Source organism: Tachyglossus aculeatus, chromosome X4, assembly GCF_015852505.1.
Source record: "Tachyglossus aculeatus isolate mTacAcu1 chromosome X4, mTacAcu1.pri, whole genome shotgun sequence".
Lineage (NCBI taxonomy): Eukaryota > Metazoa > Chordata > Mammalia > Monotremata > Tachyglossidae > Tachyglossus > Tachyglossus aculeatus.
Window position 1 is genome coordinate 37,348,726 of NC_052098.1, and position 23,430 is coordinate 37,372,155.

The window sequence follows — 23,430 nt, forward strand, 5'->3', positions numbered from 1 at the left end:
GAACGTATAAATGTGGAGGTGGCGCAAAAGTGCAAAAGGGGTAGTGGGGAGGTTATGGCCTGGGAAGAATGATTGCATAGAGGTGATTTGTTACTATCTCATAGCCCCGCCACTATGGCCATAATTTAAAGAGAATAGAGCGAGCTCTTGAATGATCAGAACAGGGAGACTGGGGTGGGGAAGCTATCTCCGATTTAGTCCTGTGGATTGAGGTCCCTCTGGTCAATGAAGGCTATTTATTCCCCCCCCCCCTCCAGCGCTTAGAACAGTGCTTGGCACATAGTAAGCGCTTAACAAATGCCATTATTATTATCATCATTATTTCCACTGTCACGATCTGCCCAGAGTTTTCACATTAACTGTCGTGCAAAATGTAGGAGTGGCCCTGGGCGCCTCGCTCCCTCTGCCCCGACTTCTCCGCGCCTCTGTCCATTACGATTCAGGGATCGCTTTATGGGTGGGGAGAAGAATGGAGAGGGGAGGGGCGCTTTAACCATTGAAGAGGAGCAGGGGAAATGAAGCTCCTTGTTGTCTGCGCATACGCAGGACCCGGGGAAGAAAGCATTGCTGGGAAGGGCGGCCCAAAATGGGGACGGTGTGGGGTGAAGGGGGGTGGGGCGGGGGAGAAGAAGGAAAGGCCGGGGGCAGACATCTGGTAAAAGACCGTTAAAGAGGCGGAGTAGGAGCTCAGAGGAGGCTAGGGGCAGGAAAGGAAGAGAGATTGCGGGGGGGGGGGGGGGGTGAGGGGGAGGGAGAGAGAGAGAGAGCGAAGAGAGAGAGAGCTGGTGAGAGAAAACTTGTCCTATATCCGCTGGAGCAGCTGCGCCGCGTGCTGCCAAGCTATCCCTATCCCCGAACCTTCGGTCTACTTACGGAACCGGAGAACTGGGCAGGCTACGATGCAGTCGACGAAAAATCTGAATGTAACAGCAGAGAAGCTGGCAGCGGCCGCAGCCAGGGGCCGAGCAAAGGAAGTGCGGGAACTCCTGGAAGCGGGGGCGGACCCCAACGTGAGGAGCCGGTTCGGCCGGAGCCCAATTCAGGTGGCTGGGAGACGGGGAAGAGGGCGGAGGCGGAGAGAAAGGGACGGAGTGGAAGGACAGCGCAGAGAATCCATTTTCAGCGGCTCCTAGAGAGCTGGGTTCCTTTCCCCTTCTGGCTTTGAAGGGGAAAGTGGAATTGATTTTTATTCTATTGTTATTCCAGCATGTGCAGAAAATCATATGTGGAACAGACAAAAAAATGCTCACCTTGAGTGGTATAGAGGATGAATCAATGTGTAAACACTGGGGAATTCCGCAGCTGCCCAAAATGGTGGGAGATAGAGGGGAGGGTCCCCTTTTTCTCTAGCGCTAGACAGATCGAGTTCCTGTTATCATTCATTCATTCAGTCGTATTTATTGAGCGCTTACTGTGTGCAGAGCACTGTGACATTCCCTGCCTGCAACGAGCATACAGTTTGGAGGGGGGGGAGGGACAAACAATACAAATAAATAAAATTACAGATATGTACATAGGTGCTGTGAGGCTGGGAGGGGGGAAGGGCAAAGGGAGCAAGTCAAGGTGACACAGAGGGAGTGGAAGATGAGGGAACGTGGGTCCTAGTCTGGGAAGGCTTCTTGGAGGAGATGTGCCTTCAATAAGGCTCTGAAAAGAGGGAGAGTGGTTGTCTGTCGGATTTGAGGAGGGAGGGCGTTCCAGGCTAGAGGCAGAACATGGGCTAGGGGTCGGCGGTGAGACTAGGCGAGATGGAGGCAGAGTAAGAAGGTTAGCACCAGAGGAGCGAAGTGTGCGGGCTGGAATGTAGAAGGAGCGAAGCGACGTGAGGTAGAAGGGGGCAAGGCGATAGAGTGCTTTAAAGCCAATGGCGAAGTGTTTTTGTTTGATACGAAGGTGGATGGATAACCACTGGAGTTTTCTGAGGAGCGAGGTGACTTGTCCGGAACGTTTTTGTAAGGAAATGATCCGGGTAGCAGAGTGAAGAATGGACTGGAGCAGGGAGAGACAGGAGGCCGGGAGGTCTGCAAGGAGGCTGAAGCAGTAATCCAGGCGGGATGGGATGAGTATTAACGTGGTGACAATATGGATGGAGAGGAAAGGGCGGATTTTAGCGATGTTATGAAGGTGGGATTGACAGGATTTGGTGACAGACTAGTTATGTTGGTTGAATGAGAGAAAGGAGTCAAGGGTAACGCCAGGGTTACGGGCTTGTGAAACAGGAAGAATGGTGGTGCCGTCTACAGTGATGGGAAAGTCGGGGGAAAGACAGGGTTTAGGTGGGACGAATAGAAGCTCTGTTTTGGATATGTTAATTTTGAGGTGGTGGGAGGATATCCAAGTAGAGATTTCTCGAAGGCAGAAGGAGATGCGAGAATGAAAGAAGGCGAAAGATCAGTCAGAAATAGAGACGTGCACACCCGTAATTTTCCCGACCAGACCCGTGAGCACGGCTGGGCAGCCTGCAGGGGCGGGTAGGCCATAGGTGCTAACTGAAGTAACTAGTAAGACCTCTAGCAGATAACATACCATTTTGGTACCAAAGGCTCTTTGTAGGCTGGAAACATGACAGCTAATTCTGTTGTACTCTCCCAAGCTCTTAGTTCAGTGCTTCTGCACACAGTAAGAGCTCAATAAATACCATTGATTGATTGATTGAAAACCATTAACTCTTGCTCCCGGCCCCTCTGCCTAACTCTGTCTCATTCTGCCTCCCCCTTAGTATTCATTACAACCCTGAAACCTATTTACGGGTAGCCAACGCCACCATTAAATCATTCGGACTCTAACCAAGAAAATGTATAATTGTTCGGGGGGTGATGACCCAATCCATATATGCAGCGTCCTTTCCTGGGTCCAAAGACTAAAATGTGAAAGATGTCAAACTTAAGAATGACGCTGCTTAAAGAAAAGGATAATTACGTTAGTATGAGAGAAACGGTGGAAAAAATGTAATAAAAAAGGCTCAACGTTTGCTCCTCTAAGGAGAAGGAGGAAAAGGACTTTGAAATCCTAGCTGGCCTTAGTCCAGTTGGATCTCGGAGGAGGAATGGATATTTGGCGGGGGGGGGGGGGGGGGCAATCGAAAACGAGGATTAAGAAGCTAGAAAAGACTAAGTGCCGAAGTTTAATGAATGTTACTACCCGCATTGCCATGCAAGTATATGCCCCGTTGAGATGTGTCTGTTCCTGCCCTTCTGCCCAATTGCAAACATTTGTATATATGTACATAATTTAGCTGCGTGTTGCTTTCCTTTTTAACGTACTGGGGGAAAGGTACTTTGTGATAAATTTAAAGACGAAAATAAAGAAGGCGTTCGAGAGAACTGTAAAAAATGGTTTCGGTTTGAACTCATGCAGGTTCGATGGAAATAAGTATTATTCATTCCTTCATTCAATTGTATTTATTGTATACAGTGCGTTTAATTAACTATTCCTTTTTAGGCAACGATCGTACTGAGTGGGTTTTTTGGGGGGTAAAACTCTTTATTTTTTAATCAATTTATTTTAATACTGTATATAAAGCATTTTCTGTGAGCCCAGTTCGAGGAGGAAAACCGAACACATAATGAAATTTTTGTTGTAGAATTGGATTTAGGTTTTAATTTTTTTGGATAAGCCTAAATGCCATACGTATTTTCCTTCCTCTATTGGATTTCGTCATTGGCTTATTTGGATTTTTCCCTTGCGTTCAACCCTACTGTTTGAACTTTTTAAATAAAAATGTATGTCGTTATTATTATTATCATTTTGTTGTTGATATTTAGTCTTTGGCAGATATTTAAACGAATTAAAATATTTTCGGTTTTTATTAGGGAACTGAAAATACTGGGCTGTAAAATTTAGGTTTGGGTAGTGTTTATCCTTAATTTGTGCATTAAGCTTATGCGTCGTGTGCAGAAGCTACCCTTGTACATACGCAAGCCCTCTGCTGACATTAAAGGCTTGCCTCAAACCTCGAAACAATAGGTCCAAGGACGCAAGAAAACATCCACCACTCGCCTACACGGCCATTCATCTTCTTGCAGGGGTCTTTCTTACAAATTAAGCGCAGTCCAGAGGACATACTATTTATATCTTAATCACGTTTTATTATCGCAATCTTTTAATTCAGTTTAGCTGCCTTATTTTCAAAATTTGGTGTGTCACTGTTAGAACTTTACCGTCCGATGAGGAAGTCTCCCGTCAGAAACGACGCCTAAATACATGTACGGCAGGAGAGGAAGATTGATTGATTGATTGACCGGGACATCGCTTCGCTTGCAATCCCACTCCTCACGAGGAGTGATTTGAGCACCCCATCCTTTCCCTGGTCCCCCGTCCGTCTTAAAATCCGTGGTATTTTAATTTCACTTTAAAACCGATCAACACTGATTCGAAGGGATCAGCTTTCGTTTTCACACGCTGGAAGGTCACGTCATCTACGCTTCCCAGTAACACGGCGCTACCGCTCTAGCTACCGCACCTCCAGCCTAAGACCCCTTTAGCTTTTTCGTCCCGTTGGATTCCCGGGGCGGTTTAGATTCCCACACGATTGAGAACCTCCCTGAGGTTATGGACGCCCCCTGTCAGCTCTAACTCACCTTCCTCTCTTGGCCTCAGGTAGGGGCTTCTTAGAGCGCCACACCTCCCTGCCTGTCCTCTGGGTTGAACTCCCTGCTGTCCTGGCTGGAGGCAGAGCAATGGACAGGATGGCCTTTCGAGGTCCTCGCCAGCTCTAGGGTCCTCTGGTTCTGTCTCTCTTCGACCTGTCAATTCGGGGTCCCCAGCGGGTCCCCCGCAATTGGATCTGGAGCATTCAGTACAGAAACTACGAACAGATGCCCTTGGCCTGAATCATCATCATCAGTCGTATTTATTGAGCGCTTACTGTGTGCAGAGCACTGTACTAAGCGCTTGGGAAGTACAAGTTGGCAACATATAGAGACAGTCCCTACCCAACAGTGGGCTCACAGTCTAAAAGAGTGGGCTCACAAGTCTCATCAGTCTGAATGATAAGTAACGCCAGGAACTGAGAGGAATATTCGGGCTGAAGAAAATGTTCGGCTTTACTGGACACCCTCCACCTTTTAGAGCAGCCTTTCCACCTCAGTTTATCCCTCCCTGTCTCCCACTCTTCAAATAGTGAGAGTGGCGGGCGCCCGCCGAGAGAACAGTGGTCGCTGGGGTGGGGGGACACCGCCCTCTCTCCAGAGCCACTCCGCTCGGACGCCGCTTTTCCCATCTGAACACTGAAGCACCAACTACGCTCCATCGCTTCTCCGCTGCCGCCTCCCTCCTCCAAGGCAGGGGCTGCGCTCTTCTCTGGGACTAATTGGCTAGGACAGATGATGGGTTTGTGTCCAGGGGACTCGGGATCAGAGGAGCAAGAAGTGAGGGGTGGGGAAAGAAGAGAGTTGTACTGTTTCCCATCTCCCCCCACCTCCCGCCCCCCGCCCTCCCATCGGCCTCCCGGGCCAAATTGGGTCCCCGGTGGTCGCGGCGAGCACTGACGGCCCCCCTGTGCGTGTCCCGCAGGTGATGCAGATGGGCAACACGGAGGTGGCGGAGCTGCTGCTGCAGCACGGCGCGGAGCCCAACAGCCCGGACCCCACCACGCTCACCCAGCCCGCTCACGACGCCGCCCGCGAGGGCTTCCTGGACACCCTGGTGCTGCTGCACGGGGCCGGGGCGCGGCTGGACGTCCCGGACGCCTGGGGCCGCCTCCCTGTCGACCTGGCTCTCGAACAAGGGCACCACCACGTCGCCAGATACCTGCGCGCCGCGGCCGGGGGCACTGCCGACCCCGTCCTCAACAAGGGCCCTGCTCTCGGTAGTGGCAAAGAGCCGGAGGTGAGGAGGCGTGCAAACTGGGGGCAAGGATAGAGGCTACCAAGGAGAACTCCTCGAGGGCAAAGGATCTTGTCTATTGAGTCTCTTGGCCTCTCCCCAGCGCTTATTAATCAATCGGTGGTGGTTATTGAATGCGCACTGTGTGCAGAGCATTGGGAGCATGGGCCTGGGAGTCAGAGGGTCACGGGCTGTAACTCCACCACTTATCCGCTGTGGGACCTTGGGCAAATCACTTTACTTCTCTGGGCCTCAGTTACCTCATCTGTAAAATAGGGCTTGAGACTCTGAGCCACATGTGGGACAGGGACTGTGTCCAACCTGATTTGCTTGTATCTACCCCAGCGCTTAGTACAGTGTCTGGCACATAGGAAGCGCTTAACGAGAACCATAATTCTTCTTCGTATTCCTTATTATTACTAAACCCTTGGGACGGTACGATACAATAGAATAGGTAGATATGACCCCTGTCCTCAAGGAGCTTAGTCTAGTAGGGGAGACAGGCATTACCGGTAGGGGGAACAACAGAGCATAAGGGAGTACTTCCTGGTCGGGCTAGTGAGTAGTTAAAAACTCCTAGGGGGTACAGACTTAAGTGCTCAGTACAGTGCTCTGCCCACAGTAAGCGCTCAATATTGATGGAGGAAGCAGGAAGAAAAGGTGTGGTCAGAGCTACCATCTTCAAGGAATTTGGAAGGAGAGCAAACTGGAATCACAGTCTGAAAATTGGAATGAGAAATACAAACCAGTATAAACTAACCTGGCGTTTCCGTGTCAGCTCAGGCCCCCGACCAAAAGCCAAATTCTCTCTAAATCCACGCGGCCGGTTTCTGGGTCACTGGGCGTCGGCCCCTAGCCCCAGAGCTCAGGGAAAGTCGAAACTAGTTGGGAATCGCTGTCCAGAGTCCAGAATCTGGGTGGTTCTGGGACAGAATAGTCTTCTGTCCCTAAAGATTCCAGAACGTTACCCCAGATATTTCTACGAGCTGGCGGTCCGTCCTTCCTCCAGCTGATTTTGTGGTCCGCAGAGGGATTTGGATGGATATTGATCGTCTTAGTTTGGTCCATGCAAGAAGGGGTTAGTTAACCCTACCTTTCTCTCCCCTTCCCGCAGAGGCGTTAGGAGATCATGATATCATCGATACCTAAATATAAAACATTTCATAGAGCGTCAGGCGCTTTTTAAAAAAGCAGCAATCACTCAATCAATGGTATTTATTGAGCTCTTCCTGTATGCGGAGCACTCTACTAGGCGCTTGGGAGCGTACTATACAGTGGGTAGACCCGATCCCTGCCCACAAGGGATCTTAGAATCTAATGGGATAGACAATAAAATAAATCATAGATAGGGGAGACAACAGAATATAAGGATATTTGCATAAGTACCAGGGGGTGGGGAGGGGTTGGGGAGGGGGTGAGTATCAAAGCGTTTAGAGAGTGTCAACGCAAATGCAGAGGCGAGGCAGAAGGGAGGGAGAATAGGGTGGGCATGTAATAATAATAATAATGGTATTTGTTAAGCGCTTACTATGTGCCAAGCACTATTATAAGCGCTGAGGTAGCTACATGGCAATCAAATTGTCCCACGTGGGGCTCACAGTCTTAATCCCCACTTTACAGATGAAGTAACTGAGGCACAGAGAAGCTAAGTGACTTGCCCAAAGTGGCGGAGCAAGGGTTCTCACCCATGGCCTCTGACTCCCCAGCCCGTGCTCTTTCCACTAAACCACGCTGCTTATGACGGATTAGTCAGGGAAGACTAAATACTGAGATGATTTTCTGCTGAGGCAAAACATAACAATAAACCTAGGGTTCCCAAGACTCAGAACGTGTATAAATTCAGATAATTGGAGATGTGAGGGATAGAAGTGTTTGGAAAGAAAACGTAGTGGCTGATTCTGTCCATTTACCATGTTTTCTCCCTGAATTAACATTTCCTTCCAAATATGAGAAGATGGTGCTCAATAATTATATGTATATAATATATATACGTATACTCTAAATGCCTAGTTTCATTGTCTGATTTAAGGCCTATACAGAACTTCACACAGTTTTGTTTTTTTCAGTGTTGTGTTTCGGGTAGGAGAGGAGACCTTCTGGCAATGTTAAAAGAGGGTTTTTTATTATTTTATATTGTGGTGGTGTCTTTTGTTTTTTGTTTTTTTTTTTCTTTTCAGCATTCTTTTTCATCCAGGACTCTAGGAAGTCACTGAAAGGGATTTAGGAAACATCTGTGGTGCCACCTTTTAGATGATGCTTTTAGATGAAGTGAAAGTGGATATTTTAATTAAAGGGGATTTTTGAATATCTTAAAAAGCTATCGAATATCTATTTTTTAAAGATTTTTTAAAGGTTTTTTTAAAGATTTCCATCACGGATATGCATAGTGACTGGTATTTGCAATTCTCTGGATTCCTTTTTTTTTTTTCTTTTTTGTTTCTGCGCAGATGGCTATATTTCCCACCGTGGGCCTGCCAACGGACAACGAGAGTCCTAGCAGAGCAGGAGGCGGGGTGGTAGTAGTAGAAGTGGTATTGATTAAGAGTTTACTGTGTAAGCGCTGAGAGAGCATACACAGATGGAAGTTAGACAGGGTCTCAGTCCCTCGCGAGGATCACAAACTTTAGAATTGGGAACCCCTCCATGATCGGAGCATTTAGTTTTCCAAAGCACTTGTTACATCACATCACTACTGTACTGAGCGTTTGCTTTGTGCTGAGCACTGTACGAAGCACTGAGATAAATTCAAGATAAGCCATCAATGGGTGCAGTCCAGTCCGAAGCCACCGTTGATGAAACTGATGGCCAGATACGCTACTTTCAGACTCGAAACGACTGGAAATTGTAACTTGGTTCGGAATTCCCCTCCTAGGGTGTCAGTAAGCGATTTTCTTCAACACCACATTGGTTATAATAATAATAAGGGTGTTTGTTAAGCGCTTACTATGTGCCAAGCACTATTCTAAGCGTTGGGGCAGATACAAGGTAATCAGATTGGACACAGTCCCTGTCCCACATCGGGCTCAAAGTCTCAATCCCCATTTTACAGATGAGGTAATTGAGGCACAGAGAAGTGAAGTGACTTGCCCAAGGCCATACAGCAGATAAGTGGCAGAGTCGGGATTAGAACCCACGACCTCTGACTCCCAAGCCCGTGCCACTAGACCATGGTTAAGAATGAATGCAATGTGGTACGGTCCCTTCTCCCTCCTCAGCTCTTCCATCTCGGGCCTTTCTTCCCCTCCCACTCCCGAAAATGAAATCGGGTGACTCGAGATGGGGAAATCTTTCCAGTTGAGATCGAGGGCGTTTAACTTTTTTGGCCTCCCTAATCCTTTTGTCATTTAACTCTCTCCTCTTCTCTACTCTCTGCTATTCGCCCCAGGGAGCGCTATCCTTCTTGGAAACCCGAGTCTTTCAGAGAAAATGAAAGATTCCGGAAGCGATGCTTCAGCAAGAACAGCAAGAACTGCGTGCTACCACCAGCTCCAAGCCGCGCACTGAATAGCCCACGGCCTCACTTTGCTGGTTGGAACCCCGCTGCAATTGGCGTGCTTTGAGCAGCTTGCCCATCTAAATTGTTTAGATTGAATTTTGATTTCCGGGGCATAAGCTATGATTCCATGTGGCAGTCATTACTTTTGCTCGAATTGTACATAAATCATTCCCCAAAGACAAGACGTTACGCTACTGCTTCGGCTCAATTTAAGATGCTATATAATCCAATAAAATGAAAAGGACTCCCGTGCCCCTTTATTTCAATAGCTGCGCTGAGTTTTCATGTAAAAGACAATGGGTATTGGTCTTCTGCTTATCATCATCATCATCATCAATCGTATTTATTGAGAGCTTACTGTGTGCACAGCACTGTACTAAGCGCTTGGGAAGTACAAATTGGCAACATATAGAGACAGTCCCTACCCAACAGTGCTTATGATCACAGTATTATTATCATTAGGCTTCTAATTCTAGGACCACTCTGACCACAACAAAACATAACCGATTGTCTCTTGTTGAGATTAAAAAAAAAATCCTAGTTGTGTGACAAGCATGGTGACGCCATCTTCTACTGGGATGCTCGTGAACAATGAATTCTCGGTTCCTTAAAATGCCCACTGGGCCTGTGTAGGCATAGTTCATTTATTCATTCATTCATTCAGTTGTATTTATTGAGTACTTACTGTGTGCCAAGCACTGTACCTAGCGCTTGGGAGAGTACAATATAACAACAAACAGACACATTCCTGCCCACGACAAACTCACCGTCTAGAGGGGGAGACAGACATGAATGTAAGTTAATGATAAGTAGTCAAACTTCTCAAGAGATTCGGATGAATTGTATACACATTCACAACTGGAGTTACTGGCTAGTTTGTTGGCTAGATAACATACCTGTGCACATGCATATTGTGGAAGCTATTTCTGAACATATTCTTGGATTTATGCATGTTTATGGTGTTACTCCATTTGCTAGTTAATGATAATAGTATTTATTGAGTGCTTACTATGTGCCAAGCGCCATGTTAAGCATTCAAGATAATCAGATCAGATACAGTTTCTGTCTTATATGGGGTTCACGTTTAAAGAGACAGGAACAACAGACATGCTACCCCATTTTGCAGATGAGAAAACTAAGGAACAGAAAATTAAAGTGATCTGCCCAGGCAAATGGCAGAACTGTGACTAGGACTCCAGTCTCCTGGCTCCCAGACCTACACTCTTTCTACTAGCACAATTAATGAATGTTGTTTTTATCCACAACCACCAATGTAGCAGAATCTCCAATTACATGCTTTATTAATATCGAGACTGATTCTGTCCTTTGGATTGGGGAGAATGAGTTGCTATACCATTTAAATGACAATTGGGGAGATTAGATTTCTCTTTTTCTCTTCTCCTCCTCTTTCCTCAGAAGGGTGACAAGATCCCAGAAACAAATCATTGAGTCCGAAGGGACAGGCCATAACCAGAAGATGTCATTCTATCCTAGGTGGGGCAGACTATCGCAGAGAAGTGAAAGAGGGTAGGGGAGAAAAGCTGGGCAGCTAAGATGTCTCGCTTTCTCCCTATCACTCCTTCCTCTTACCCCCTCCATTCTTCCTCTGACTTCCCCCATCTCCTCCTTTCCTACCTTCTGGTTCCACCAACTTTCAAAATGTTCTTTTTCCTGTTCCCCAACCTCTTACATTTATTGAGTGCCTATTGTTAAGAATTTACTGTGGGTCAAGCACTGTTCTAAGAGCTGAGGTAAATTCAAGTTGATCAGGTCTGACACAGTCCCTTAGTCCCACAAGGGCTCAAAGTCTAAGAAGGAGGGAAAAGAGGTATTGAATCCTCCTTTTACAAAGGAACTGAAGCACAGAGAAGTCAAGAAACGTATTCAAAGATGGGCAAGTACAGTGCTTTGCACACAGTAAGCACTCAAGAAATACAATTGACTGACTATAGTTTACCTTGCGATGACTGCCATTTTCCTTTCAGTGTGAGATACATTTCCAGTCTCCTTATTAGTCACGTTATTATTACTATGATTATCGGTCAAAATTTGTCTCATTTAAAGATGACATGAATGGTAAGGAGTTTCTATTTGGTGTGGGGGAGGATGGACAGTCACTGGAAGTTCTTGAGGAGTGGGGAAAAATGATCCTTGCAGAAGAGTGAAGTAGGGATTGGAGTGGGAAGAGACAGGAGACAGGGAGGGCAAAGAGGAGGCAGAGTTGGGAGAAGGGAAAGGAAAGGTATATTCTATTGTCAGGAGGACATGCATTTGAGTTATTTTATCAGGAACAATGATGAGCCATATTCATTCTCCTGACCAGACCCCCTATAACTAACAGCACATATTATGAGAGGTCTATATGGGGTAAGGATGCAGTCTGTGGAAAAAAATGTCTCTGTGCACTTTCTTCAGCAGCAGACCCTGCTGTGCTTTCATTCCATTTATATGTGGTTGTTGAGTGAGACACTTGCAGTAAGTTCCTCACTGGGGAAAAGAGATGTCGGCATTATCCTCGACTCATCTCTCATTCAATCCACATATTCAATCTGTCATCAGATCTTGTCAGTTCAAACTTCATAACATCACTAAAATAAACCCTTTCCTCTCCAGCCCAACTGCTACTATGTTGAACCAAGCACCCATCCTAACCCACCTTGATTACTGTATCAGCCTCCTTGCTGACCACTCTGCCCTCTATCACCTCATTGCAGCCCGTACTTCACTCTGCTGCCCAGTCCATTTTTCTACAAAAACATTTAGTCCGTGTTTCTCCACTCCTCAAGAACCTCATATCCAGTGGTTGCCTGTCCGCCTACACATCAAACAGAAACTCCTTACCATTAACTTTAAAGCACTCAATCACCTTGCCCCCTTCTATATTACCTCACTTATTTCCTACTACAACCCAGACCATGCTAACCTACTCACTGTACTGCAATCTCATATATCGTACCTCAGTCTCGTCTCTCTTGCTACTGTACCCTCACCCTCATCCTCCCTCTGTCCTGGAACTCTGTCTCCCTCCACATATGGCAGTCCACTACTCTCCCCACCTTCAAAGCCATCCTAAAATCACATCTCCTCCAAGAGCCCTTTCCCGACCAAACACTCATTTCCCCTCCTCCTCTCCTTTCTGTGTCACCCTTGCACTTGTATCCATACCCTTTAAGCACTTGATATTCACCCCATCCTCAGCCCTACAGTATTTATGTACTTATCCTTAGTTTACTTATTTATATAATAATAATAATAATAATAATAATTGTGGTATTCGTTAAGTGCTTACTACATGCCAGGCATTGTACTAAGTGCTGGGGTGGTCACAAGCAAATCAGGTTGGACACAGGCTCTGTCCCACATGGGGTTCACATTCTTAATCCCCACTTTACAGATGAGGTAACTGAGGCACAGAGAAGTTAAGTGACTTGCTGAAAGTCACACAGCAAATGAGTTGGGGAGTCAGAATTAGAACCCAGTTCCTTAAATGTCTCCCCCTCCAGACTGTAAGCTCCTTGTGGGTAGGGAACATGTCTACCAACTCTGTTGCATTGTACTCTCCCAAACACAATATAGTGCTCTACATACAGTAAGTGCTCAAAAATATCACTGATTTTTTGTGGTTGTAGAACAAAATTTGTCTACAAGCTCTATGCTGAGGCAGACCTCTGTGCCCTCATCTGGTTTATGCTATGATGTTGAGTGAGACACTTGTACCAAACATTTGTAGTCAGAAAGGGTATGCTATGGAAGTTACAGTTGTAGAAAGTGAAGGAGAGAGAAGGAAAACAGAGTATCTTGGGTCTAGACCTACTCTCATTCTCACACTCTTCTCCCCAGTGTGAATCCAAAAACAAATCCCTATTCTGCACCATGTTAGCAGGGAGGCTAGTGAGAGGGGAATGACACTTCTTCAAACTCTTCCTTTTTCTTGATCAGGCCAGTGGAAGAACATGGAGGCTAAATAAATACTGAGCATAGCTAGGTGGGGGTCACTGTGAATCCTCACTCCCAATTACCTCACTCACAGAGAAGCAGTCTGACCTAATTGAAAGAGCACAGGCCTGGGAGCCTAATTCTAATCCCGGCTCTGCCGCTTGTCTGCTGTGTGACCTGGGACAAGTCACTGAACTTCTCAGTTTCCCCATCTGTAAAATGGGGATTCAATACCTGTTCTCCCTCCCCTTAGATTGTGAGCCCCTTGTGGGACAGGGACTGTGTCCAACCTGATTATCACAATGCTTGGCACGTGGCTAGCACTTTATTAATAATAATAATTGTCCTTTGAGCAGGACACGTGGCTAGCACTTAATTATTATTATTATACATGCCAATTATTATATTATTATAATAATAATAATTGTCCTGTGAGCAGGGAGGAGGACAAGCAGCACACAAAATTTGAATGAGGAAGAAATGGTTCAAACACAATTTCCTACCTGTTTGTCTTCTCTACTGAGGCTTTAGAGGGGGAAAGGAAAGTGGAGGAGAAAGAAAGAGAAGAGCTTGATTTTCTGCAGGTGGTAGGAGTCATTCATCAACAGTCACCAAATCTAGAAAAGAAGCTTCCTCAAAAGAAATTCAGCAAAAACGGGGCTCTTGAGGAAAAGGATCTACAGAGGCAGAGTCTAGTTCTTCTGGAGAGTTTCCACTCCATGGTCAAGAATTAAGAAGGGTGTAACTGTGGGCTCCAGGAAGTGACCTGATCATGCAAACATTCGGTGTCCCCGGGAATCAAGCGGCAACTCTTCTTCAGAACCACCAGTAATTTCTCTTTGAATAGGTCTCATTGCCAGGAAGAACAATTCAACATTCAAACTTGGCTGACTGTTCCAAGGCAGATTCATTCTGAATCAGGTCTGGGCCAGTTATGCTGACAGTAACAATGGCATTTATTAAGCATTTCTGTGTTAAGCGATGGGGTAAATACAAGGTTATCAGATCAAACACAGTCCTTACTCCTCTCGGGGCTCATATTCTGAGGCCCAGAGAGATTAAGTGACTTGCCCCAGATCACACAGTAGGCCAGTGGCAGAGCTGGGACTAAAACCTGGATCTCCAGTGCTCTATTCACTAAACTATGCTAATCGACCAGCTTCATACGGCTTTGGTCATACCAATTACTCCTAGAGCATCCAGTTCTCCTAGAGCACTAGGTTTACATTCTTGCAAAACTTTGCATAAAGGAAAACTCCTGGTGGTGGACTCACTGGATTCAACACCTGCACAAGTGCATCTGTGTAAACTGCTTCTTCTGCCCCCACAGCATTTTCTATGCAAATCAGCTTAGGTGGCCAGAAAAAGGTTTCCTGATTTACTAAAAATGTTCTAGCTAAGAGGCCTGGTGTAAAATATGGCAGAAATGAGTGCTTTCACAGGGCTGGGACAGATTCTCTGATTTTTTAAATTTAATTTAATTTTTTTGGTCATAAAATCCACTTGGGTAAAAGGAGAATACTTCTCTTTTAAGTAGGTGCAATCCCCAGGATTCACAGCTATGACTTATAATAATAATGATGGAATTTGTTAAGCACTTACTATGTGCCAAGCACTGTTCTAAGCACTGGGGTAGATACAAGGTAATCAGGTTGTCCCACGTGAAGCTCACAGTCTTAATCCCCATTTTACAGATAAGGTAACTGAGGCCCAGAGAAGTGAAGTGACTTGCCCAAAGTCACACAGCTGATAAGTGGCGGAGCTGGAATTAGAACCCACGACCTCTGACTCCCAAGCCCATGTTCTTTCCACTAAGCCACGCTGCTTCTCTTATGTGGAGCTGGTAAAGCATGTGGATTTTCCTGAAAGAAGGTGATATTTGTACGTACCTAAGACAGGAAGAAATGCCATTATTGAGAGTCAGATCAATGATCCAACCAGCTCAGTGTTCTGTATCTAACAGGAACAACCAGATGAAATGTGAGCACCCCACTATATTCAGTCAGCTCTGACTTAGGCTACCTACCCAAAACTAACTATGCTTAGGCAAAGAAGCTGAAGGTCTAGAGGTCAATATAGTGTTAAATCTTCTGTAAACCTGGGAGACCTGCCACATGTGCCACATCTGACTTCTAAAGCAGTTCCATCAATGCCACCTTCATGCAATATCAAATGACAAGGCAGGATCACAAGCACAGTCCACCAGCATGAAAGCAATAGTTTTATTTTTATGGCATTTGTTAAGCACTTACTATGTTTCGACGCTGTCCTTAGCATTAATAAGGTCAGACACAGTCCCTGTCCCACATGGGGATCACAGTCTAAATAGGAGGGAGAACAGGTGAGCCCACTGTTGGGTAGAGACTGTCTCTATATGTTGCCAACTTGTACTTCCCAAGCGCTTAGCACAGTGCTCTGAACACAGTAAGCGCTCAATAAATATGATTGATTGATTAATCCCCATTTTACAGTTGAGGAAATTGAGGCACAGAGAAGTTAAGTGACTTGCGGAAGGTCACACAGCAAGCAGTTGGCAGAGCAGGGATTATAACCAGGTCCTCTAACTCCAAGGCCCATGCTCTTTCCACTAGGCTATGCTGCTTCTCAATACCTGCCAATATTTGTCATAAAATTCAAAGACACAACTTCATCACAACTCCCTTAAGTAGGGCACATCATGAGAATGGATGACAGCAGTGTAACTGTAAACTCACTGTGGGCAAGGAACGTGTTTACCAACTCTGTTACCTTTCACTCTCCCAAGCATTTAGTACAGTGCTGTGCACACAGTAAGTGCTCAATAAATACCATTGATTGATTGATAGCAAAACTAGAAGGGGTTGACATGGGGAAACCATAAGCGCACACAAACACACACATACACAAATCTCTTTAAAGAAGCACCGTGGCTTACGAGAAGCAGCATGGCTTACAAGAAGCAGCATGGCTTAGTGGAAAGAGCATGGGCTTGGGAGTCAGAGGTAATGGGTTCTATTCCCAGCTCCTCCATTTATCAGCTGTGTGACTTTGGGCAAGTCACAACTTCTCTGGGCCTCAGTTACCTCATCTGGAAAATGGGGATTAAGACTGTGAGCCCCATCTGGGACAACCTGACAACCTTGTATCTACCCCAGCGCTTAGAACAGTGCTTGTCACATAGTAAGCACTTAACAAATATCATCATAATCATCATGTGATAAAACAAAATCTCAAATGATGTGGGAGGCAGCAGCAGAAGACAGATCAGTCTGGTATGCAGCAATCAGAAATAGAGAGATTTTTGTAATAGTAACAGTGCTTATCATGTGCAAGGCACTGTATTAGTCACTGAGAAAGAATGAGATTTTATGAAGATTATGATACCAGAATCAAATGAATCAGTGTCAAGCCCTATAGGAAACAGTTGCAAAAGTGCAGCAAAGGGTGTGTGTGTGTGTGTATGTGTGTGTTTGTTTCTGATGCGGAAAGGACTGTTGGTCATGCATTGGTCTTATCAACCTCACCTGAGCATAATAAAAATCCCCTAGTAGGTAAAATAGTTTTCAAACCTGAAGGATAATGCACACACCCATACATATTTACATATATGTTAGCCTTGGGCTGGACCAGGTCAGGTGATGGCAAGGCAGGCCAGTCTCTGACCAGGGTGAAGTAGCCATCCTTCCCTCCACCCCTCACACTGCCCCTTGAGGGAATATTGGGCCCTGTTAAGCTAGGCAACTCCAGTGCTTCTGCACATGCATCATAATGAGCTGGGCACCTGCAGAAGCCCCTATGGGCTCCATGAAACTCCACTTGCAATCCCAGCCCCCATACCTTCCCCTCCCAAATTGGCGGTCAGGTTAGATGCTGTTGGCTTGGGCAAATGTTGGGCTGTGAAAGAGATACATGTCCTGGGTCTCAGTCCGGGTTAAGCCTGACAGAACCTCAGATCTTTGGCCAACATAAGATTCTATTAGGTAAGGCACAAAAAGAATCTTCCCTCTTCTTTCCAAGGATCCAGGTGTCTGTAGTGGCAAAGTAGAGTCCTCTTTTGGGTGAGTTTAGGACAAAGAAGCTGGAATATATGCTTTAAAGATAAAAAAGAAAGAATCGGGAATACCCCCTTTTATGGCATTTGTTAAGCACTTTACCATGTGCCAGGCTCCGTACTGAGGGGAAGGTATAAGCTAATCAGGTTGTCATTCCATCAGTCAGTGAATCATATTTATTGAGTGCTTACTCTGTGCAGAGCACTGTACTAAGCGCTGGGGAGAGGACAATATAACAGACATTCCCTGCCCACAGCAAGCTTACAGCTTAGAGGGGGAGACAGACATAAATATAAATGAATAAATGACAGATATGCACAGAAGTGCTGTGAGGCTGGGAAGGGGGACTAATAAAGGGAGGAGGTCAGGGCAATGCAGAAGGGAGAGGGAGAAGAGGAAAGGAGGGCTTAGTCAGGGAAGGCCTTTTGGAGTAGATGCGCCTTCAATAAGGCTTTGAAGCAGGGGAGAGTAATTGTCTGTTGGCTATGAGGAGGGAGGGCCTTCCAGCCCAGAGGAAGGACGCAGGTGAGAGGTTGGCGGCGAGATAGATGAGATCGAGGCACAGTGAGAAGGTTAGCATCGGAGGAGCGACGTGTGTGGGCTGGGTTGTAGTAGGAGAGTAGTGAGGTGCGGTAGGAAGGGGCAAGGTGATTGAATGCTTTAAAGCCAATGGTAAGGAGTTCCTGTTTGATGAGGAAATGGATGGGCAACCACTGGAGGTTCTTGAGGAGTGGGGAAATATGGTCTGAACATTTCTGTAGAAAAATGACCCAAGCAACAGAATGAAGTATGGACTGGAGTGGGGAGAGACAGGAGGATGTTGGGGTAGTTGCTCAGAAGTGATTTTCCTGAGGGTGAATTTCTTTATCTTCTAGGCTGTAAGCTCATTATGGGCAGGCTACCATATCTGTTAATTCTGTTGTATTGTACTCTCCTAAACAGTACAGTGCTCTGCACATAGTAAGCACTCAACAAATACCATTGATTGATTGATGATCCCACTATTTCTCTTTCTTTCCCGGATTGCTCCTGCTCACCTATGGAAATGACCTGTGTCGGTTCCTCATGGAAAACACGGCACTGCTGCCTTTGCCTGGGTGAGAAATCATTCCTGGAGTGTGTGTTTGTTCTTGGTTATTATGTGTTGAGTACTCCTAAGGTGCTAGGAGCTGTTATGAATGCACACTGGGCTTTATTTGTGCCAAGACAACTGGGGCAATGAGGGTGTTCACCGCCACCCCCTGCACCCCGCCTGCCACACACACACAGTTTTTTAAGCTGAACTCCCAGCCTTGCTCATCTCAGGTCTGTGATACAAAGTAAGGAGCTTTCAATCAGGGCTGAAAATTCCCAAAATAGTGGCTTTCTGGCCTGTTAGCACTTTAAGCCCCTCCTCCTTCCCAAGACCATTCCACCCCCAAATCCCTGATGCCTTTCTTCCCACACACTCAGAATGAAAAGTTGGCACCTCTTCAGGACCTGGTTCTTACACTGTAGGAACACGTAATCCAATCTATAACACAGTGACCCACACAAACGTGTTCTGACATGCTTAAAGGGTAATTATAGAAATGTACACACACACACACACAAAACATTGAGCTTCGCATCCACGTGTGGGCGTTCACTCATATATATGACTTTGGCTTCTTGCGCTTGATCACTGTAGCCTTGATTTAGGAGGAGTAAGATACAGAAATGACAAATCAGAATGAGATTGAGTCAGCTGGAAACAGCATTAGTCAAGATCCTGTTCTTATGTTGGTATTAGGGACTAGGCAGAAAATAGCAGTAACCATCTCGCTTCACTGACCAGAGAGGAGAAGAGAGCTATTACCATCAAATTGACTCCTCAACTATGCTTTACCCCTACCCTGCACTCTCAGTGGAGGGGTATTACAAAGGGATTGAGGGGGCAGTCTCCAACTAACTGCTCTCCTCAAATTCCTCTGCAGCCTGACTGGGCTGCAACTCCAGTTCTAAGAACTCCTGTTCACTTTGTTGAGGGAAATACTGTTCAGATGGCCTCTCGGATCTTGCAGTAGGGTCTGTGATGGGGTGCTATTTGCATAAGAGGTGTTTGGTTGGCTTATCAATTTATCTGGGCATCCTATCAGTTTTACCAACCCCAAGGCGAAGAGGTTGAACTACAATCCAACATGGCAGTGCCTCCCCCACCAGTCATATGATCTAATCCAATGCTGGCCTGGTGCCCGCCCCCCATGCGCTGCCTCGCTGGGCCAGGCAGGCACCATAGAGCTCCCCAGCCCGGTATCGCCTCTGCCTCGGAGTGCTGCTGACCCCGGGGGATTTAGTTTTTGTCAGTTTTTTAAATAAAAAGAAAACAAACACGAGATTTCTCATTTCACTTCCTTTGTCCATCTGCAGCCGGGGTCAAAGGGTTTTGGGTCTGGTGAGGAAGCACGGGCTGATGAGTAGGGAGATGGACACCCCCTCTGTCCCTGTTGGGTCTCTCTCTGTCCCCTGGACCAGCACTGGAAACAGCATGCACTCGTGTCTCCCTTCATCCACACACAGCCTGGCAGTGGTAGCAGAGGCTTGGAGAGCCCTGGCTGCAGTGACTCAGACTGGTTTCCCCCCTGACCTGTTGTGGGTGCCAGCTCCAGGTTCACCCTCACACGCTTCAGTTTTTCTCCAATCAGCTCCCTGTACATGTACACGAGTTCTTTCCTCCTATGGAGCTTCATGGAAAGCCCTGCTTCCCTCTGCCCTTGACGACACCCTATGTTCAGATCAGGAGACCTAGTAATTTAAACTATGAACTGATCCATCAGTGGACATTGAAACCCACCCATTTGCTGCATCATCTTGAAGGATTTCACCTGAATAACTTTTCACAGAGCAAATTGCGTCAACCAATCGTGAAACCCCGGCACCATACATCGTTCATGACTCACCAGCCACTCCAAGGGAAGCTGGGTTGTGGGCCATGAGTACATAATTGATTAGATCTTTGTTTTGATCCTGAGTTAAAAAAAACAAACTGGAAAACTAATTATCAACCCTGAAAGATTCGAGGAGGAGGTCGGGGAGGAAAAGGATGTATTGGAGAACACACCTCCAGAAATGGGCTTGGAAAGAAGGAGGAGACTTGGGGATGGTCACTGAAGCTTTGCTCCAAAAGTAATGAACTAGTCTGATGTGGGGAAGGAGAAGCAGTTGCCTCCTCTCAAATGCCACCCCCTCCACGTGTGCATTGGACCCCATTCCTTCACACCTTATAAAAACTCTTGCTCTCTCCCTCTTTCCCTCCCCAACAGCCATCTTCAACCATTCACTCTCCAATGGCTTCTTCTCCACTGCCTTCAAACATGCCCATGTCTCCCCCATCCTAAAAAAAACCCTTCCTTGACCCCACGGCTCCCTCCAGTTATCACCCCATCACCCTCCTACCATTCCTCTCCAAACTCCTTGAGCAAGTCGTCTGTAGCCACTGTCTCAAATTCCTCTCCTCCAATTCTCTCCTGGACCCCCTACAATCTTCACTCCACAGAAACCACCCTCTCAAAGGTCACCAATGATGACCTTCTTGCCAAATCCAATGGCTTCTACTCCATCCTAATCCTCCTCAACCTCTCAGCTGCTTTGACACTGTGGACCACCCCTTTCTCCTGGAAACATTATCCAACATTGGCTTCACTGACTCTGTTCTCTCCTGGTTCTCCTCTTATCTCTCTGGCCATTCATTCTCAGCCTCCTTCATGGGCTCCTCCTCTGCCTCCCACCCCCTAACTGTGGGGATCCCTCAAGGTTCAGTTCTCATTCCCCTTCTATTCTCCATCTACACTCATTCCGTTGGAGAACTCATTCACTCCCACGGCTTCGACTACCATCTCTATGCAGATGACACCCAAATCTACATCTCCTCCCCTGATCTCTCTCCCTCTTTCCAGGCTCACATCCTCTCCTGCCTTCAAGACATCTCTATTTGGATGTCCCCTCATTATCTCAAACTTAACATGTCCAAAACAGAGCTCCTTATCTTCCCACCCAAACCCTGTCCTCTCCCTGACTTTTCCATCACTGTAGATGGCACCCTGTCTCCTTGACCTAGATATTATTTAACCTAGTAACCTGTAACCTTGGCGTTATCCTTGACTCCTCTCTCTCTCATTTAACCCATATATTCAATCCATCACCAAATCTTGTCTGTCCCTTCACAACATCGCTAAAATTCTCCCTTCCCTCTCCATCCAAACTGCTACCAAGTTAATACAAGCACTCATCCTATCCCACCTAGATTGCTGCAACAGCCTCCTTGCCGACCTTCTAACCTCTGCCTCTCCCCAATCCAGTCCATACTTCACTCTGTTGCTTGGATCATTCTTCTACAAAAACGTTCATACCATGTTTCCCCACTCCTCAAGAATCTCCAGTGGTTGCCCATCCACTTCCTCATTAAACAGGAATTCCTCACTATTGGCTTTAAAGCACTCAATCACCTTACCCCCTCTTACCTCACCTCACTATCAATCAATCTATCATATTTATTGAGCACTTATTGTGTGCAGAGCACTGTACTAAGCACTTGGGAAGTACAAGTTGGCAACATATAGAGACAGCCCCTACCCAACAGTGGGCTCACAGTCTAGAAGGGGGAGACAGAGAACAAAACCAAACATATTAACAAAATAAAATAAATAGAATAGATATGTACAAGTAAAATAAATAAATAAATAAATAGAGCAATAAATATGTAAAAACATATATACATATATACAGGTGCTCTGGGGAAGGGAAGGAGGTAAGATGGGGGGATGGAGATGGGGACAAGGGGGAGAGGAAGGAGGGGGCTCAGTCTGGGAAGGCCTCCTGGAGGAGGTGAGCTCTCAGTAGGGCCTTGAAGGGAGGAAGAGAGCTAGCTTGGTGGATGTGCGGAGGGAGGGCATTCCAGGCCAGGGGGAGGACGTGGGCCGGGGGTCGACGGCGGGACAGGCAAGAACGAGGCACGGTGATCACGGAGATTAGCGGCAGAGGAGCAGAGGGTGCGGGCTGGGCTGTAGAAGGAGAGAAGGGAGGTGAGGTAGGAGGGGGCGAGGTGATGGAGAGCCTTGAAGCCGAGGGTGAGGAGTTTCTGCCTGATGCACAGATTGATTGGTAGCCACTGGAGATTTTTGAGGAGGGGAGTAACATGCCCAGAGCGTTTCTGGACAAAGACAACCCGGGCAGTGGTGTGAAGTATGGACTGAAGTGGGGAGAGACACGAGGATGGGAGATCAGAGAGGAGGCTGATGCAGTAGTCCAGACAGGATAGGATGAGAGCTTGAACGAGCAGGGTAGCAGTTTGGATGGAGAGGAAAGGGCAGATCTTGGCAATGTTGCAGAGCTGCGACTGGCAGGTTTTGGTGATGGCTTGGATGTGAGGGATGAATGAGAGAGTGGAGTCGAGGATGACACCAAGGTTGCGGGCTTGTGAGAAGGGAAGGATGATAGTGCCATCAACAGTGATGGGAAAGTCAGGGAGAGGGCAGGGTTTGGGAGGGAAGACAAGGAGTTCAGTCTTGGACATGTTGAGTTTTAGGTGGCGGGCAGACATCCAGAAGGAGATGTCCTGAAGGCAGGAGGAGATGCGAGCCTGGAGAGAGGGGGAGAGAGCAGGGGCAGAGATGTAGATTTGGGTGTCATCAGCGTAGAGATGATAGTTGAAGCCGTGGGAGCGAATGAGGTCACCAAGGGAGTGAGTGTAGATCGAGAACAGAAGGGGACCGAGAACTGAACCTTGGGGAACCCCCACAGTAAGGGGATGGGAGGGGGAGGAGGAGCCTGCAAAAGAGACTGAGAATGAACGACTGGAGAGATAAGAGGAGAACCAGGAGAGGACAGAGTCTGTGAAGCCAAGGTTGGATAGCATGTTGAGGAGAAGGGGGTGGTCCACAGTGTCAAAGGCAGGTGAGAGGTCAAGGAGGATTAGGATAGAGTATGAGCCGTGGGATTTGGCAAGCAGGAGGTCCTTGGTGACCTTAGAGAGGGCAGTTTCCATGGAATGTAGGGGATGGAAGCCAGACTGGAGGGGGTCGAGGAGAGAGTTGGTGTTGAGGAATTCGAGGCAGCGAGTGTAGACAACTCGTTCAAGGAGTTTGGAAAGGAATGGTAGGAGGGAGATGGGGCGATAACTAGAAG

The 23,430-nt window shown here is 46.8% G+C and overlaps 1 protein-coding gene across 1 annotated transcript; it reads left to right on the plus strand.

The window, feature by feature from the left end:
- The first annotated feature begins 886 nt into the window (after positions 1–886).
- LOC119948077 (cyclin-dependent kinase 4 inhibitor B-like) lies at positions 887–9,567 on the plus strand. Its single transcript, XM_038769936.1, has 3 exons — positions 887–1,043; positions 5,515–5,829; positions 9,212–9,567. The coding sequence occupies exons 1-3, from the start codon at positions 900–902 to the stop codon at positions 9,254–9,256; spliced, it is 504 nt and encodes a 167-aa protein (XP_038625864.1). The 5' UTR covers positions 887–899; the 3' UTR covers positions 9,257–9,567.
- The last annotated feature ends 13,863 nt before the right edge of the window (positions 9,568–23,430 follow it).

Bases quoted from the DNA above. Each gene is read 5' to 3' on its own strand.
- LOC119948077 (XM_038769936.1), top strand. From the start codon at position 900: ATGCAGTCGACGAAAAATCTGAATGTAACAGCAGAGAAGCTGGCAGCG. The intron at 1,044-5,514 runs GTGGCTGGGAGA...CGTGTCCCGCAG, and splicing joins TCGGCCGGAGCCCAATTCAG to GTGATGCAGATGGGCAACAC. The intron at 5,830-9,211 runs GTGAGGAGGCGT...TATTCGCCCCAG, and splicing joins GTAGTGGCAAAGAGCCGGAG to GGAGCGCTATCCTTCTTGGA.